Here is a 17,701-nt window from a genome sequence, read left to right as displayed (position 1 = left end):
GGGGGAAATTCACAGGTCAGAAGATCCCCATGAGCGTCCCCTCTCAACATAACCTGCTGCCGAGCAGACGCTCAGCATCAGTCACAGCTCATGGCTGTAGCTCAGGTTAGAGCAGAGCTACTAACCGGAGGGCTCGTGGTTCGACCCTCGTCTGCTCCGGTCCGCATGCAAAACATCCTCGAGTAAGACTGTAACCTCATGTTGCTCTCTGACGCATCCATCGGAGTATGACTGTGGGTGAATTGTGTAAATCGCTAGGAGTGCTCGAAGCAGGAAAGCACAAAATAAGAACCAGTCCATTTACCTGTGATCCTATTACATGATTTATTGCACATAAACCCACGAGAGTAGTCTTTATGACACCCTTAAACGTACCATGAAAGTTCCATTAGCATTAACGTTAGCAAAGCCCATTACAGGCAGATTCCTGCAAGAATGCTTCCCACTGTGTGTTAGCTCCTATTTAAATGCATGGCTCCTCCCAGCACTGTTAGCTTTTGCTATTGTAATCAGTGCTTCCTGATAGCAGCTTTGGAATTTCCAATTTAAGTCAACAGGCTCTGCAAGCAGATCCAACTCATAGTGAAATCACATGCAAGTCACACACAGGTCAGGTGTTTACATGAATGTAGTTCATAGTTCAATGTTCACGCGCTCCATCAGATGAAGGCGAGGTGCTGGTCGTCAGCAAGGCCGTAGCTGCGTTTGTGTTGCTCGAAGAGCTCAGCGAGGTTCTGCAGGTAGACTTTATGAAGACTCTCGATGTCCTCGCTGCTGGGACTCGGAGTCTGGACCACTGGGATGGGCTTCCCCACTGAGGGCAGAGGCAGAGAGAGGCATGAGGCTGACAGCAGTGTTGGAATTGATTTTTTATATCGTCCTTTATGCTTAGAAACATACATCACTCGTATGCTGATAACAATCAGATCCTTGTTAGGTCTGATGAGATTCTGTGTGCACTTGTGTACCACGAGACGAGGAAGCAGCCTCGACGTTATCATTTCCATCAGAGCTTTAGAAACTGTCCTGACCTTTAGATGCTCATCTGACACATGACCTATTGCAACCTCCTGTTCTGATCATTTAGCGAGACGCCTACTCTGCTGTCCTGCAGACACACAGTTTAAGTGCATTGAAAGGTTGCATGTCTATCTATGGAACAGCTGCACCCACGCACACAGACTACAGACACTGATGTTGTTCAGGTATACCTGCTTAACAATGCCACATGTATTTGTAATTGCATACTCAATTAGGACAGGTGAAGGCCTGGGCTGACGTCCCTCGCTAACAAGGGCAAAGAGCTCCGTCTTGTCGGTTTGGTTGTGCAGTTTGGGCTTGTGTTCCAGCAGCTTTGTGCCTAGATAAACCCAACAAGCAGCCAACGGGGCTGACACAGGCTGACACTGGGCCAGAGATAAAGGGTAGAGGGTGTTTAAAAACTGAGATGGGAACGGGAGCTGATACGGACTCAAAGGGACTAAAGCAGACCAACACAACCCCCTCCTAGTGCTCAGTGTGGTGTACACTTGGTTAGCTGTGGTTTAGCATTAGATGAACACCATAAAGGTCAGCAAGTCAAGTGAAGAGGCTTGATGGTCCTTTTAACCATACAGTACACAGTGAAACGACACAGTGTTCAACACAATCAACACAGGACGACATAAAGGACAAGTGTGCAACAATGGCAGGACGCGCCAGGCGCAGGACGGTGCAATAGCATCAAGTTAGCATTGAGTCATCACGGGATACAGATGGAGTTACCATTAGGCTAGCTCTGAGTCTATATTAGAGGAACGACAGTGCAACAGCATCAGGTTAGCATTATATTAAGCTGGGATAAACACTGAGTCAGGGTCGGGTTGAAGCTGTGTGCTCGTACCGATGGTGCGTATGGGCTTCCTGTAGGGTATCAGGCCGAAGCTGTACTGGAAAACTCCTCGGGCATGAAACAAAGGCATGGCTATTCCCATGATGCTCTGCAGTCGGTTCTGTAGACACAGGATAACACACTGGTATCCCATAATAGCCACACAGTCATTTCAAGCAGCTGTAAAAGTGCAGCGATGAATAGATTATATTCAGTGTATCAGCTTTGTGGCCGCTGAGAGGCTGCTATAGGGTCAATCAGAGCTGTGGTAAATGATTGTAGAAGGTTGTGAGGGCCCCCTGTGCTTCCTTTATCGAGCAGGTTACCCTGAAGCGTCTACGGTGATGTGGGGTGTGACCTCTGACCTGCAGCCTCCTCAGAGGGGAGCCGGTCGGGTTCTCGATCTGATCAAACAGCTCGTTCTCTCCAAAGGAGAAGACGGGAACCAGCTGAGCTCTGCACACAGACAAACACAGTCAGTCAGGTGATAGTCCTGCCCCTCTCGGCCCCGCCCTCTTTACAGGCTCCACCCACCCATGTTTCAGAGCCAGTTTGATGAAGCCCTTCCTGTTTTGAACCTGAAAAACAGACGGAGACGGCGCTCGGTGAGGAAAAGCAAAATTTAAAATTTAAAATGTGGTTAGTCCAGCCTGTGACCTCTGACCTCATGTTTCACTGTGCTAATAACCCGATGATGTCACTGAGTGCGGTGTGTTTCCACACAGCTTCCTCTTTCTACATCAGTGATGTAACCGCGATGGGGCGGAGCTGCGAGTCGCGGTCACAGCAGGACTACACGTACCTGTAAGGTGAGAGCTCCGGGCCGAGCGTCCAAAGCCTCGGAAGCTCCACCCACTGCGACGACGGCCACGTTCCCTCCTTCGGGACGGCTCACCAGGTACGAGAGACTGGACTTGGAGCTGGACACCAGACCTGACAGAGACACGGGTGACAAGTGACTCCTCCCCTCACCTGTTACCATGGTTACCACAAGGCATAGAGGCCATGTAGACACCAGCGACCTACAGACTGATGAAACTGAGCTCAGACCACTCCCCCCACACCACCGTTAAAGCGCTCCGCCAAAAACCTTCCACCTGACAATCAGATCGACTTTCACCACGTTCATCGTCCAGGACAGGGCTGGGGAACTCCAGGCTTCGAGGGCCGGTGGGTCTCCACACCTGACTGGCATGAGTAGTTCATTCCCAGCCTCTGGAGAGCTTCAGTACGTGTTGAAGTCATTTAGCCTTTAAATCAGCCGTGTTTAGGGCTGCTCAATTAATCGAATTTTCAACAATCATTAAAAATGACTGAGCCAATAGCCCCTCCCTCCCGCTTTACTCTCGCGCTGCTCCGTGTGGCAAATCGAGCGCACCTCTCTGCATTTCGAACACGTGTCACAACAATTAAGAGCAGCGGTCTCCAACCTTTTTTGCGCCACGGACCGGTTTATGCCCGATAATATTTTCATGGACCGGCCTTTAAGGTGTCGCAGATAAATACAACAAAATAAAACTAGTACCGAATAAAAGATTTATTCATAACACACTTGAAAAGACCCAGGAAAACAGAGTTAACGATAAAAACGATAACAAAATAACGCTGAAAATCGATAAAAACCATACATTTCACACCTGAGCCTCAACTCTCGCGGCCCGGAACCAAACGACTTACGGACCGGTCCGAGGCCCGGGGGTTGGGGACCGCTGATTAAGAGGACCCGAGGGAAGCTCGGAAAGCTGAGCAGAAGTTATTTGGAGAGGAGAGTGACTGCTGTTGGTTGAAAAGAGGTAAAAACCTTCAGTGGTGTGGAAACATTATGGGTTCAGTCAGACGTGGATCAAGTGGACACAGTGTGTAAACTTTGCTACGGTGTCGTAGCTGCACCACAGAGCAACACTGCAAAGTTCACTAAACACAGATGTTTACATTTTTCATTCATTTTTATATTGCAAACATTTGCACTGTTATCAGTATTTGCACTATTTTATATTATTTTTTGACAATCTTTAAAGTCATTATTCAACACATTGTTATTGTTAAATAAATATCGTCACATAATCGAGATCTCAATGTCAGTGAAAATAATCGTGATGATCATTTTTGCCATAATCGAGCAGCCCTAGCTGTGTTGGATCAAGGACACATCTAAAACCTGCAGGACCCCGGCCCTCGAGGCCTGGAGACCCCATCGGCCCGTCATCGCTAACACTGACCTCGGGCTGGTACGGGTGTCGGCTGAAAAGGACCAAAACCATCACCCGCCCTGTCAGACTAAAGGCAGATGTTTGTTTCTTACAAGAAGAAAAAAGTACAACCAGATATCAAACAACAGAAACAGTTTAGTTAGAGATAAAAACACTGACTGAATCCCTGCTGCAGCTCTTACTGATCCAGATGGAATCAACCTTCGGTCCAGAGAATACACAGGTTCACAGGTGAGACCCTGACACACCAGCTCCACCCATCACTCCATCAACACTGCGCTCGTCACACCCTCACGACGATGTTCTAAATCTCCATCCTGCAGTTCCTCATTAGACCACCAGGTGTCACATGACCCCGCTTCCTCCCTCAGGTGAGTCTGACCCGAGGTGACACAGGTGCACGCACCGAGGGGGCAACAGGAGCCGAGCCGGAGTCACACGACCAGGTGCTCGATAGCTGGGACACATCGACCCATGTGACCCTGCGTGTGGTCAGGCAGCCAATCAGAGAGCCTGTGTCAGCCTCCTCCCTGCTGACCTGCAGCCCAGAGTCCAAAGGGCTGATGGAGCAACTGAAGCCCGATGGAGACGCTGTGATGAAAGCACAGCTGGATTACAACAGCTGGAGGAGGTCACAGCGACAAAGAGTCCAAGGAGCGTAGAGTTTAAAGGAGCGTCATTAACAGAGCATGACTGTCCTCCAATCAGCACACAGACCGCTGTCACATGACCAGCACAGTTGAGCTCACAGGTCCTTACCTCCACACATGATGTATTCTCTGAAGAACGGCACTCGGAACCAGAACGGCAGCATCAGCAGGTGAGGCTTGAGTCCAGGAAACAGGTGAGAGAAACCCGTCGCCTCCGTGCAGAAGTTCCCAAACGCCCCCGCCACCAGCACACCTGAGGACAGGCACATGCATGGAGACACACACCAGGGGGCGGGACTAAAAAGGGCAGGTGTACAGGTGTGTTTGTTACCATGTGGGTGGAATCCAAAGATGTAGTTCTTCTTCGGGTCCAGGTCGACCGTCTTCAGCAGCTGCAGACAAACCAGCAGTGATCAATCACCGATCAGTGATCGATCACCGATCAGTGATCGATCACCGATCAGTGATCGATCACCGATTGATCGATCACTGATCGGTAATCAATCAGCGAACAGCAGCGCTGATCGATCGCTGATCAGTAGTGATTGATGAATGATCAGTAACCAATATTCAGGGATCGCTCACCGTCAGCGGGAAGTAGTCTCTGAAGTGCTCCCACACACTCCACCTCCTCATCCACTGTGACCTTCGACCCCCATTGGTGGGTGTGTCCCAGTCCAGCCACAGCCAGCCAGCGTAGAGCAGAGCCACCATCCACCAATCAGAGAGGGCGAGGAGGACGAAGGCCGCCAAACAGCACTGAGCTGGGAGACAGGTGAGGCAGACAGGTGAGCTGAGGCGTTCAGGTGCTCTCTGAGTGACCAGGCTGATCTACACCTAACAGGTGTGTGTGTCTAAGCTCCGCCTCTTTAAACCTTTTACCAGGTGAAAATAAAAATGAGTGTGTAACATCAGATAAACTCAAACATCACATAAAACATCCGAATACAAATGAACAGGTAGAAGTGGGAGGATCCTTTTTAACACCTGAAGCTGTGAAATCCTTCAGTTTTCCTGTGATGTGCCTCTGATTGGACAGTGAAGCCAAACGCAAACACCTGCGGAGCACAGCAGGGTCCACCTGCAGGGTCCACCTACAGGCTGAAGCTGCTGAGGACTCGCCTGAGAGTGACTGCAGATCAATACTACTGCACGCTGTGCTGATTAATCAACGACCCTGATCACACTGATCAATCACTGTCTCTACGTGTGTCTCGGCAGGTCACGTGACTGTACCTAGCGCCAGGAAGGAGAAGATCCACTGCACGACGGCGGCGGTCTGCAGCCTCCTCCGCAGCGGGACGTTCAGCGGGGCGAACTCGATCCTCATGCCGACTGTGGAGCTCCTCGGCCGGGTCTGCAGCTGTGCGTGCTCCCGGTGTCTGTGGAGGTGTGCGTGTGTCAGCCGTACGCGTGCTGTTGCTGCAAGCAGTAAGCGCCACTGAACTCAAAACTCTGCTCCTATCCTGCCACACTGCGCATGCGTGCTGTACACTGGGTGGTGTCCTTTTAGCCAATCGCAGCACGTGACGACACACGGCGAGAACGAGCATGTGCGGAGGCGCGTGCACGCCAGGGGGACGCTCAAAAACTTTAAATAAAGTTTATTTAAAACATGAAACGCCCTAATAATAAGTCTTTTTCTTTTTTATAACTTTACAGGGAGAAAATAAAAGTTTCTAGGGTAAAGAAATAAGGAACATAGACCTTTTGACTAGTGATGGGCAGATGAAGCCTCATGAAGCACTGAAGCTTTTCATCCAATTGGTTCACCCCAACGCGAAGCTTCATGAAGCTTCATTTGCTCTAGCAGGACACCTACTGGACGTAAAAATATTAGTTGGCATGAATTTGAAGAGTGTGGCATTTTGCACACAGCCTGTAAATGTCAACAACAAAAGGAGTGTGTAAAACATGTATATTGTAGTGATGCAGTATACTGTGTATATTTATAGTGGCAGTATGGAAAATGATCATTTGGAAATGCCTAAAATGGAAATGATCATATACTGTGAGGTGAGGTGTGGACAGTGGTTGTGCTTTTGTAACATTGAGGCAAGGACAGTGATTAGTGTTTAGGGGACACATCATTGGTTTTTATTTAGAAACAACAGTTTCTCCACTGTGGCAGGTCGTAGGCGATTTCTTTTTTTTCTAAACTGTCTCTAACTCTCCATCAAACGCCCACATTTTGAATGGGGTCTGAGGGGTTTATACCGCTGTCATAGCTCGCGGCAAAGTTCGAACCGCTTCCTGAACCAGTCACGTGGTACAGCCGGGCAGCGAGGCTTCGGACGTCATCATTTTCAGCTCCTCCCATAAATGAAGCAAGCCTCGATACGCGCTTCGCGGAAACGCCCCCTCCATTACTTGACACACGCTTCGAAGCCTCGATACAGAACGTCCCATCACTACTTTTGACACAGGCAGGAAAATTAGAATAGCAAGTATTTATAGTACAGCAGTTTTTTGGTTCATATTTGGAATAAGCTTAAGTGACTTAAAATATTGACAAAAGTAATTCAAGATGACGGCAAACATAGGAGACGCATTCTTCCACTTACATAAATGAATAAAAACTTACGTAGCACTATTACAAAATGACAACATCTGAGATGTCACAATCCAGATTGTCCATAAAGTAAAGAACATCCTTAGATGTGAAGGCAGGTACATTGTAGTATTAGAGGTATTAGAGATGAACTTATTATTAAATTGTTTGTCCTTTATTGCGGTGTTACCTATCGTCATGTTCTTATTAGTGAATACTTTAAGTCCTAATAATAAGTCTCTGACATCGGTGATCAATGAGGTTCATCCGGGTGAGTCAGACACGTGACCTCTCACCTCTGCGCACAGGGCTGATGACGCGCACGTCAGCAGAAACTCTCCGAGTGACGTTGCTGTTACCACGGTAACGCTATTTGTTTGGTTGCCGCAACAACGCCTCCTGCTGCTGCTTCGTTTCGTTATTAGTCTTTACTGAGAGTTGTTGGTGGTTACAGATGTTTATCAATTCGCTCAGTAAACTGAAACTGGAGGGTGTGACGCTTACAACAGTCTAACATGGAACGTGAACTAAGTGATTTCACGTTTCTATGGTGATCGTATCAGTTAGTGTCTTAGTGTTTGGACTCCCGATGTTACAAGATCACACGCGAGGAGAATCACTGTGAGAGGCAGACACCCGCACACACCACGTGCATGCTGCTGGTGGTTGCTGTGTTCAACCTGTCAACACAAAGAAGAAGCAGTACCGAGCTGTAATCATACTTTTCCTAGTTTCTTAAAGTCTGGGTCGACAGCTCGGTGGTGCTGTGGTTAGCACTGCTGCCCCACAGCAAGAAGGTCCTGGTTCAGACCCACAGTCCGGCTGCGTTTGCAGTGGCTACTCTGGTTTTCTCCCACAGTTAGTGGGCTTGGTTAGTTGGTTTATATTACCCGTGAGCAGTGTTCCCTGTAATGTTTCACGTGTCTGCGCGAACACACAAACTCCCTGAGCGTCCCTTGGACCACTGTGAGCAACAGCAGACGTGTGCACTGTGGTCACGCCAGCATCCAATCCATCCAAGTTACATGTTTATTAAAGTAATCAAATTACAGCATTCACGTTACACTACTTTTAATTAAGTGCTTTAGCCCACTTACAACGAAAAATAAAATCTTGTCCATGACCTGTAGCATGTTAACACTATTGGAAGTAAAAAAATATATATATATTTTCTTAATAAAGCTCTGACTTGTATTCTGAGTCTGTGGTCTGGGAGAGAGTCTGTAACTCTGTCTGCAACATACAGTAAATAATGACCAAATGTTGGGCAGTTAATTATATAGTTACTTCTTCAAAAAAGTAACTGAGTTTTGCAAACAACAAAGTGTTTTGCAGCTGTTTACCTAAAAATGCAGCCAAGGCGTTTTTTAAATAAACATTTCAAACTATTTACAGAACAATCAGCTGTTCTGCATCAAATCTGATGCCACACAAATTATTTGTGCCGCTCCAAAAAATAATTTGTGTCCACTATGAGATGAAGGAGAACAACAGCCTGATACCTGCAGGCCTGACAACAGCAGATGTGTCACTGCTGTAACACCTGTAACACTCAGCAGGCGCCTCATTGTTCTGACACACACAACACTACTGACTACACTACACACTAACTACACTCTAACTACACACTAACTACACACTAACTACAAACTAACTACACACTAACTACACAAGATTTGCGCTAAACGTCTCAAGTCTCTCACATCTCAAAACACGCCGTCACTCCTAAAACTTCCCCCCTTCCTAAACGACTAAATGCCATGTCTGGACTATGGGATAAGGTGGCATCGTTCTGATCCCACACGGGAGCAGCCAGTCACTGACTAACACTGCAAAACTGAATTGTTAAGGTATTTACTTTAATTTCAATTCAGGTTAGATTTTTTTTTTTGTGCGCGACGCAGATTTTCTGTGTGCAGAGACCGTGCCGGCAGTGCGCAGCTTAGAGGGAACATTGCCATGCAGATGGTTGTCTGTCTCACTGTTTGTCCTGTGATAGGCTGGTGAGCTGTCCATGGTCTACCTCACCTCTCGCCCTATCACACCTGGGATAGCCCCCCTCCAACCCTGATGAAGATAAGAGAATGGATGGAGTGGATGTTGTTTTAAATCCATTGTCTTTATTAAAGCAGTGGAAGTCTTGATCTCCTCCCCCGACTCAGCTTGAATCATGGGGATGTTCACCGTCTTAATCTTATGGAGCCTGTAAAATGCAATGTTTTAACAGCTTGACAGAAGAAGTCACCAGAGCCAACATTTTCAATGCTTTGAAATATAAAGTTCTAACATATCAAAGACCTTCTAAAAGTCCAGGCAAAGGATTAGGTTATCACCAGGGCATAGAAATGTTGATTACAGTGAGTTTTTCATGAAACCAGATTGGGTTTCATCAATGATCGGCTCCAGAAAAGCCAGTGTTGAGGCAAAAATGTTGTCGTCTGCATTCAATTAGGTCTCCAGTTATCAATAACCACATTAGGTGTGGGGATTATGTCTTCTGTTAGTGCAGGAGATAAAGAGCCTTTTCCAATCCTCTCTAATATAACGTCTAGCAGTAATGGAGCTAGCTCTTCAGAGAAAGGTTGCTAACCATCAGTTCCAGGAGATTTATTAGTTTTAAGATGATCAATCGAGGAGATGATAACTGATAAGCTATCACCTCATCATAAAAAACCTTCAATCATCTTGATTTTTCTGCTTGACCTTGTTAAGAGAGTTCATAAAAGATGGTTGCTGAGAATTAAGAAGCAGAAAGTTAGCAGCCATCCAGGTCTTTATGTCTTTAAGACATTCCTGCAGTTTAGCTAATTGGTGTGTGTTATCTGGCTTCATGGACAGATAGAGCTGGGTGTCATCTGCATAGCAGTGTAAATGTATGCTATGTCTTCTAATGATGCTGCCTAAGGGAAGCATGTATAATGTAAACAGAATTGGTCCTAGCACTGAACCCTGTGGAACTCCATAATTAACCTCAGTGTGTGAAGAGCACTCTCCATTTACATGCACAAACTGGAGTCTATTAGATAGATATGATACAAACCACTGCAGTGCAGTACCTGTAATACCTACAGCATGTTCTAATCGCTCTAATAGGATATTATGGTCGACAGTATCGAACGCTGCACTGAGGTCTAGCAGGACAAGCACAGAGATGAGTCCACTGTCAGAGGCCATAAGAAGATCATTTGTAACCTTCACTAAAGCTGTTTCTGTGCTGTGATGAGCTCTGAAACCTGACTGAAACTCTTCAAATAAACCTCTGCAGATGATCTGTTAGCTGTTTGACAACTACTCTTTCAAGGATATGATATGAAAGGAAGGTTGGAGATTGGCCTATAATTAGCTAAGACTGCTGGGTCTAGAGATGCTTTTTGAGTAAAGGTTTAACTACAGCCAGCTTGAAGGCCTGTGGTACATAGCCGATCATTAGAGATAGGTTGATCATATTTAAGATGGAAGAATTAATTAATGGCAGGACTTCTTTGAGCAGTTTTGTAGGAATGGGGTCTAAAAGACAGGTTGATGGTTTGGAGGAAGTAATTATTGAAGTTAACTCAGAAAGATCAATTGGAGAAAAAGAGTCTAACTTAACATCAATGGTACTAAGAGTAGCTGTAGATAATATTACATCTGTGGGAGTAAATTAATCCTGGAAACAGTAAATCTTCTTCTGTGAGCCTGACATTACAACCTCCTAGCTTACAATAAAACAGATGAATCCATGGCGAGAGTCATTATGTTTTTAGTTTAGAGTTTATTATGTGATACAAACACACACTCTGTTCATACAGCAGATTATCTAATACACACCTGAAGTACCAAAGAAAGTTTAAAGTATAAAACTGTCACAGATTTCTGAATAAACAGGAGCACACAAGTACATAATGACTTCAACATTTAAAAGAGATTTAGGTTTACAACACGTTCAGTTTACAGAGGTGATCAGATTTATTGATCCAGAATCAATAAATAAGCATCACTACTGACTGAAATAGCTCATCCAGACATCTCACACTCACAGTGAAAGGGTTAAAGGTCATTCCACTGATTTTACACACGTTACTCTCAGCTTGTCGCCTCTGCAGAGGTAAAGTTGCATTATGGGACATATAGGAAATGAAACAGCTGATCGGGAGGATGCTGGGGTGGGGGGGTTCTGGGTGAGCTGTGACAAATTACAGACTTATTTTATAGACCCAAGCTACACCTGGTCTATGTGTGAGCTACACCCGAGCTGCACTTTCTCTACACCTGAGCTACACCTGGTCTATGTGTGAGCTACACCCGAGCTGCACTTTCTCTACACCTGAGCTACACCTGGTCTATGTGTGAGCTACATCCGAGCTGCACTTTCTCTACACCTGAGCTACACCTGGTCTATGTGTGAGCTACACCCGAGCTACACTTTCTCTACACCTGAGCTACACCTGGTCTATGTGTGAGCTACACCCGAGCTACACTTTCTCTACACCTGAGCTACACCTGGTCTATGTGTGAGCTACACCCGAGCTACACTTTCTCTACACCTGAGCTACACCTGGTCTATGTGTGAGCTACATCCGAGCTGCACTTTCTCTACACCTGAGCTACACCTGGTCTACGTGTGAGCTACATCCGAGCTGCACTTTCTCTACACCTGAGCTACACCTGGTCTATGTGTGAGCTACACCCGAGCTACACTTTCTCTACACCTGAGCTACACCTGGTCTATGTGTGAGCTACATCCGAGCTGCACTTTCTCTACACCTGAGCTACACCTGGTCTACGTGTGAGCTACATCCGAGCTGCACTTACTTCACACCTGAACTACACCTAGTCTACACCTGGTCTACATTTGTATTCTTATAGGGTGGCCTGGATGTGAAGTATAATGGGTGGATCAAACCAGTCTACAGGTGGACTCTGACCCCGGACAGGACCTGGACTTTAATCCCACCCAGGACCTGGACTCTGATCCACTCAGGACCTGGAATGATGAGCTCGACCTGGACCTGGACTCATGAGCCCGGCCTGGACCTGGTCTTTAATCCACCCAGGACCTGGACTCTAAACCTGCCCTGGACCTGGACTCCACGTTTCTGGTTTCTGAGAGCTGGATCTGCTGCTTTGGCCATCATGGACAGTGGCTTGTCCCTAAGACGTTGGTGCTGAGAGGCATTCAGAATGACTTGCTTTCATTCAGGGCAGGTACAAAGCTGCAGAAGAAACAAGCAGGTGAGTCACATGGTCAGAGGGCCTGTTACCTGAGGGGCAGGTGGATGTTTGAGGGGGTGGAGATTGTGGAGATTGTTACCTTTCTTTTGCTTGTACCGCTGGGATAGCATTGAGAGAACCAGAGCGAGCACCAGAACCAGGAACACAGACACTGATCTGCAGATATAGAAACACAGTTAGCTCCACCCCTTCAAAAAAGAACCAATTGTAATGCAGATAAAACTAAGTCCAGCTAAACATCCAATCAGAAGCCTTCATCCGTTTAATACAAAAACACAAACAGGAAGAGAAAACACTGAGCACTAGTAGGTTAAAAGGATCAGATGAAGGAAGGAATCAATAACAGATGAACAGCTCATCACAGAGTGTTGACTGATTGATTAAAAAGTGATTAGAGGCCACTTAATAATTACAGGAGAGTTATCCTTACATCACACTTAGGATGATCCACATTTCACCAGGGAAGACTGTGGATGAGAAAAAGGACAGTGATAAGAACTTCAGGTTCCTCTCAAGCCGTGTGAAGAAGAAGGATGAACAGGTGAGCCTACCAGGAGGTCCAGCAGTGGTCACCGTGGTGACTGTCACCGTGGTCACAGTTTGGTTCCCGCACACAGCATCAGTCCACTGCGTGCACTCAGATAGAGTGTCCCGATGTAAAGCTGGAGGACACATAGGAGGACAAATCAAGCAGTGACTGATTGCAAATAGGTAAGTCCAGCCCTTTTACTGAAAGTGTTCTTACCCGAGCAATCAGTACAGTCTTTGCACCCGATCCCTACAGTCTTGGAGCAGTTCTTCACTAGGAAGAAACCTGAGAGACACACACATGAGCTAAGAGACATGCGCAGGTGTGCACAGGTAGATCTGTTTGAGTCAAAGCTTCAGCTGCAGGAGAACACACATTAGGACTCCTTACCTGGTGCACAGGTGGGACAGCTCCCTGCAACCCCTTGTACAAAGGTCATCTTCACCAGCAGACATGCAATGCTCACCTGGGATAAGACACATAGACAGTTGGACAACAAAGTGTCAGGTAAGAAGGGCATAACTATAGCGCACCTGCCTGAGCTATACTGAAGCTATACCCTGAGTATACCTGAAGCTAAAGTCCTTTCTATTAGCCCAATCTGCTCTGTCCTGTAAGGTAACAAACACACCTGGATAGAAACCAGATTCAGCGATCCAACTTTAGACACATGTTCACCTAATCTTAATCTGTAAACAATCAGTTCAAACCCTGTTGCTAGGAGACAGAAACAAAGTTCAACAAATGTGGATTCCTGAGAATGAGGCTCCACCCCTCTGCACGTATCAGCAAAAAACGAGCCAGAACAAGCTGATCTGATCTGAGGAGTCACAAATGCTCACAGACCATATCAGACCAGCGCAGAGCAAAAACCACAGACCAGGCACCTCCTGTCATGGACTTCCAGAGAGTGAAGAAGTCTGAACTGCATTAAACGTGTTTAAATCTGCAGTCAGTCGTAAAATCAGAGAAAAGTCTTCATCTCAGGACTCCTTTAACCCTTCACCTTCCTCCTCCTCTGACTTCATGTATCTTCAGTGAGCTGGCACTCCTCTCTTAAAGCTGTACATGCTTGTCCTTGTGTGCGCTTTCTTCTGCTCTCAGACTTATTCAGGCTTCCTGCCATCGTCACCTGCCCAGCACTCACCTGCAGACCGTCCATGTTGTCGTCTCCTTGCTGTCACGGTGTGAAGTGATCGAATGAGTGACCCTGCACGCTATGACCTCTTTTATACTTTTGCGCTCCACTTTAAGATGAGGAACACTCCTGAGTCATCACATTACATCAGCAAAGTGGGAGGGGCAAAGAGTTCCTTGGAAGGACTGTTATTGTCTGGGCAGAGCTCTGGCACTAACAGATGCAGTGTGACTGTTTAACTGAAGCTTTATTGTCATTAAAGGTGTAAATTGTTGTCTCTGAGAGACCTTTAATGACAGGAAGGAGACAACATGGGCCAACTCTACCTGTGTCCAGCTGTCCAGGTGCTCCTAGCAGTGGGGACTAAAGGTGATGCTGACTGAAGAGAGTGTTTTGTTACACACTCAGGTAAATGTGCAAACCTGTCAGGAATAACTAGTTTCACCTGTTCAGACTGAGATCACACAGAAATTCTTAGACTCCTTTTATATCAAAACAAACATGTTGGTCCAAGACTTCTGCAGGATGCCACAAACGGTAGAGCGCCAAGATGAGGTCACTTCCTGTGAAGTATGAGTGAGCCTATCACCATTACTGATGGATGGCTAGTTTGTGTTGGTCTGTTTCAAAAAGTGCTTAAAGATGTATTTAGACTCTTAAAGTTGCTAAAAGTGCTTTGTGGCGGTGAATGAGCCGACAACAGCACGTTTTTCATTGGCTGGCTTTCCACCTGCCCTGCTTCTGTAGCACACACACCACACCCTCTCCTCAGGTCGCAGCGACATCTTTATCAGGCGACACATGAATAGATAATGGGGCCACGCGTGCGAGTCCGCCTCCCTGACATCACACCCTACCCACTGCTCCACCCCTGCCCTGCAGCTGAGCCACACCGCGCCACACCTTACCCTGAATGAGCCAGCGCTCTTTCACAGAGTTAAAAATATCAGCGAGTGACTTTGCCCTTTCAGTGGACATTTAGCCCACTGCAGTAAAGAGAAAGTTTTGTGTTGATGGATTTGTCATCATTAGTCAGATAAAAGCTGCGTCTTGTAAAGCAGCGAGGAGTCAGAATCACTGTGAACTCTACAGACGCGCTAAAGGTCACAGACACAGGCTCTGAGTGGACCCGAGGTCTGGTTTCCTGATGAGTGTACCTTACAGCAGCAGATGGTTTGGATCTGCTCACTGTGTCAGTGCAAACATCTGGATGTGATAAATATTTACACACAGTTTCCATGGTGTCTGTTTGCAGACGTGCTCTTTGTTTCATCACACTGTGTGTGTTTGTCCGGCTAGACCCCAGTGGAGCCTTCAGTGCAATCATATCTATCTAACATCTATCATGTGAAAGGAGAGTCCTCTTCACACGCTGAGGTTACTTATGGAGCTCTGCAGGGTTCAGTGGCAGGACCAATTCTGTTTACATTATCACATATGATGTGTTTCTGGTGGCTTCACACGTGAACGGTTTGCAGCCGAGTGTGAAGCGCTGGGAATGAGAATCAGCAGCTCCAAATCTGAGGCCATGGTCCTCAGCTGGAAAAGAGTGGAGTGCCCAGTCCGGGCCGGGGACGAGTTCCTGTCCCAAGCGCGGGTGTTTAAGTATCCGTCTTGTTCACGAGTGACGGGAGACTGACAGACAGATTGGTGCTGCAGCTGGAGTGATGCAGATGCTCTACCTTAGAGATAGAAGTGAGGAGTTCGGGCGTCCAGCAGGGGCTCAGAGTAGAGCCGCTGTTCCTCCACATTGGAAGGAGCCAGCTGAGGTGGTTCGGGCATCTGACAAGGATGCCTCCTGGGCGCCTCCTGGGTGAGGTGTTCTGGGCATGTCCCACCGGGACGAGGCCCCGGGGCAGACCCAGGACACGCTGGAGAGATTATATCTCTCGGCTGGCCTGGGAACGCCTTGGTGTTCCCCCAGATAAGCTGGAGGAGGTGGCTGGGGAGAGGGAGGTCTGGGCCTCTCTGCTTGGGCTGCTGCCCCCGCGACCCGGCCCCGGATAAGCAGAAGTGGATGGATGAACTGAATATTTTTGCTCCTGGAGCATTCGCTGGTGTTCATGAAGAATGGAGGAAGCTCGTTTCTCTGTGTGTGACTGAGCAGTTCTGAACCACAAAAACACAACGACTGAAGATATGAGCGGTTGTACAGCTCACTGAAACGTGTCCTCTCTCTGTGGACAACATCTGGATCTCTGACTCTGCAGCTCATCACGTGGAGCTGGAGAGAAGGTGTGACAACAAACAGCTTGCAGTAAATACAGATCCTGGTCACAGCTGACATTGTGTGTGTTAAGACTGATCCCTGATGAGGCTCCATTGCACTTAAAGTACTTAAAGCACTTAAAGTTCTTAAAGTTCTTTTGCTCCGAGAGCTTTTAGGCTTTACTTCCCTTTTTGTAACGTTTCCTGCTGAGCCTCTGTGGATAAAGGGGGAATTAAAAATGTGTGAGGTGACTCTCAGTGTGCTGAACAGGTTGTTTTTACAACATTCATGTGTGTGCGTGAGAGATGCAGTGTGAGTGAAACTGTGGGATAAAAGCTGCTCGTTTAGAGCTGAAAATAGTTCAGGACGAGTCCTGACAGGTGCAGGACGGCTGCAGGCGTCAGTGAGAGCAACAAAGAGTTTGGCACCTCGACTGGGAGAAACCTGCTAGGTGAGGACCAGCTTTACCCTGGCTTCTGCAACAGGGCTAATTGTAAACAACGATCTGTTACCAGAAACAAAGCAGGTGTTTCTAGGTGTCACAGGCTGGGCCTTTTGAATTTTATTTTGGATTGCTGAGCTTCTCATGTTAGGTTTGTGATTGAGGGTTATTCTTATTTAGGTTTTAGTTGAGGTCAAGTCGTTTTTGTCATCTGTCTCCTTGTTTTTCTGTTTGGTTTCTTGTCATGTGTTTCACGTCTGGTTTAAGTCTCCATGTTTCCTGTTTTATTTTGAAGAGCTCATTGTTTTGTTTCTACTTTCTCCTGTGGTGTGATCATGTTAATTTGTGTCAGCTGTGTCCCCTCCTCACCTCCTGTGTATTTATTCTGAGTGTTTCCATTCGTTCCTCATCACGTCCAGTGTGTATCGTTCCCCATCATAGAAATCATAGTTAATCTATAGTTTCATAGTCAGTCCATAGCAGTCTAGTCACAGTGCAATAGTTTTGATTTATCAGCTCAAAACAAACGCTCGCCTTTGGTTAGAATTAGCTCCGCCTCCCGCCTGTGTCCACACCTGGGTCCTCCACACCGTCTGCCCCCCCACAGACCGTGACACTAGGAGGCTTTGTAAAAATGTGAATACAAACAGAATACAGTGATTTATAAATCATCAAAGCCACATTTTATTCACAGTAGAACAGAAAATATGTCAAATATTTAAACTGTGAGCTCATTTTGAACTTGATGGAAGCAGCATTGCTGATAAAAGGCTGTAAAAGTCAGTGGTACTGAACAGAAACAGCTAGAGGAACGTTTATAGCCAATCAGAGAGAGGCCAGGTTTCTCAGAGGTAAAGATGAGCACCAGTCTGCAACAAGCTGTGGATT

General features: G+C 46.8%; 2 protein-coding genes across 3 annotated transcripts; both read right to left on the bottom strand.

Annotated features, from left to right (window-relative positions):
* Positions 1 to 299: 299 nt before the first annotated feature.
* On the bottom strand, positions 300 to 6,216 carry mogat3a (monoacylglycerol O-acyltransferase 3a). Its single transcript, XM_085256133.1, has 9 exons — positions 5,967 to 6,216; positions 5,316 to 5,494; positions 5,062 to 5,122; positions 4,840 to 4,983; positions 2,673 to 2,803; positions 2,405 to 2,448; positions 2,236 to 2,326; positions 1,883 to 1,991; positions 300 to 814 (listed from the first exon to the last, which is right to left on the bottom strand). The coding sequence occupies exons 1-9, from the start codon at positions 6,058 to 6,060 to the stop codon at positions 660 to 662; spliced, it is 1,008 nt and encodes a 335-aa protein (XP_085112259.1). The 5' UTR covers positions 6,061 to 6,216; the 3' UTR covers positions 300 to 659.
* A 4,805-nt stretch (positions 6,217 to 11,021) lies between these two features.
* LOC146577985 (uncharacterized) lies at positions 11,022 to 14,255 on the bottom strand. Of its 2 annotated transcripts, XM_085256132.1 has the most exons (7): positions 14,172 to 14,255; positions 13,415 to 13,490; positions 13,241 to 13,309; positions 13,047 to 13,157; positions 12,926 to 12,962; positions 12,575 to 12,651; positions 11,022 to 12,476 (listed from the first exon to the last, which is right to left on the bottom strand). In XM_085256132.1, the coding sequence occupies exons 1-7, from the start codon at positions 14,184 to 14,186 to the stop codon at positions 12,460 to 12,462; spliced, it is 402 nt and encodes a 133-aa protein (XP_085112258.1). In that variant the 5' UTR covers positions 14,187 to 14,255; the 3' UTR covers positions 11,022 to 12,459. The 2 variants fall into 2 exon arrangements, with proteins under 2 accessions (XP_085112258.1, XP_085112257.1); XM_085256131.1 differs by lacking the exon at positions 14,172 to 14,255 and having other exon boundaries at positions 13,415 to 14,165.
* Between the last annotated feature and the right edge of the window lie 3,446 nt (positions 14,256 to 17,701).

Source organism: Mchenga conophoros, linkage group LG3 (genome assembly GCF_057382185.1).
Source record: "Mchenga conophoros isolate Kocher_MC1m ecotype Shallow Benthic linkage group LG3, M_conophoros_male_GT1.1, whole genome shotgun sequence".
In the NCBI taxonomy this organism is placed as follows: Eukaryota; Metazoa; Chordata; class Actinopteri; order Cichliformes; family Cichlidae; genus Mchenga; species Mchenga conophoros.
The sequence above is the reverse complement of the archived record's forward strand: the minus strand, read 5'-3'. Positions and strand labels throughout refer to the sequence as shown.

Coding starts and splice junctions, on each gene's coding strand:
- mogat3a (XM_085256133.1), bottom strand. CDS start 6,060: ATGAGGATCGAGTTCGCCCCGCTGAACGTCCCGCTGCGGAGGAGGCTG. Junction 5,495..5,966: donor CTTCTCCTTCCTGGCGCTAG/GTACAGTCACGT, acceptor CCTGTCTCCCAG/CTCAGTGCTGTTTGGCGGCC. Junction 4,984..5,061: donor CTTTGGATTCCACCCACATG/GTAACAAACACA, acceptor GCCTGTCCTCAG/GTGTGCTGGTGGCGGGGGCG.
- LOC146577985 (XM_085256131.1), bottom strand. CDS start 13,544: ATGCCCTTCTTACCTGACACTTTGTTGTCCAACTGTCTATGTGTCTTA. Junction 13,310..13,414: donor CTGTCCCACCTGTGCACCAG/GTAAGGAGTCCT, acceptor TGTGTCTCTCAG/GTTTCTTCCTAGTGAAGAAC. Junction 12,963..13,046: donor GACCACTGCTGGACCTCCTG/GTAGGCTCACCT, acceptor TCTCATCCACAG/TCTTCCCTGGTGAAATGTGG.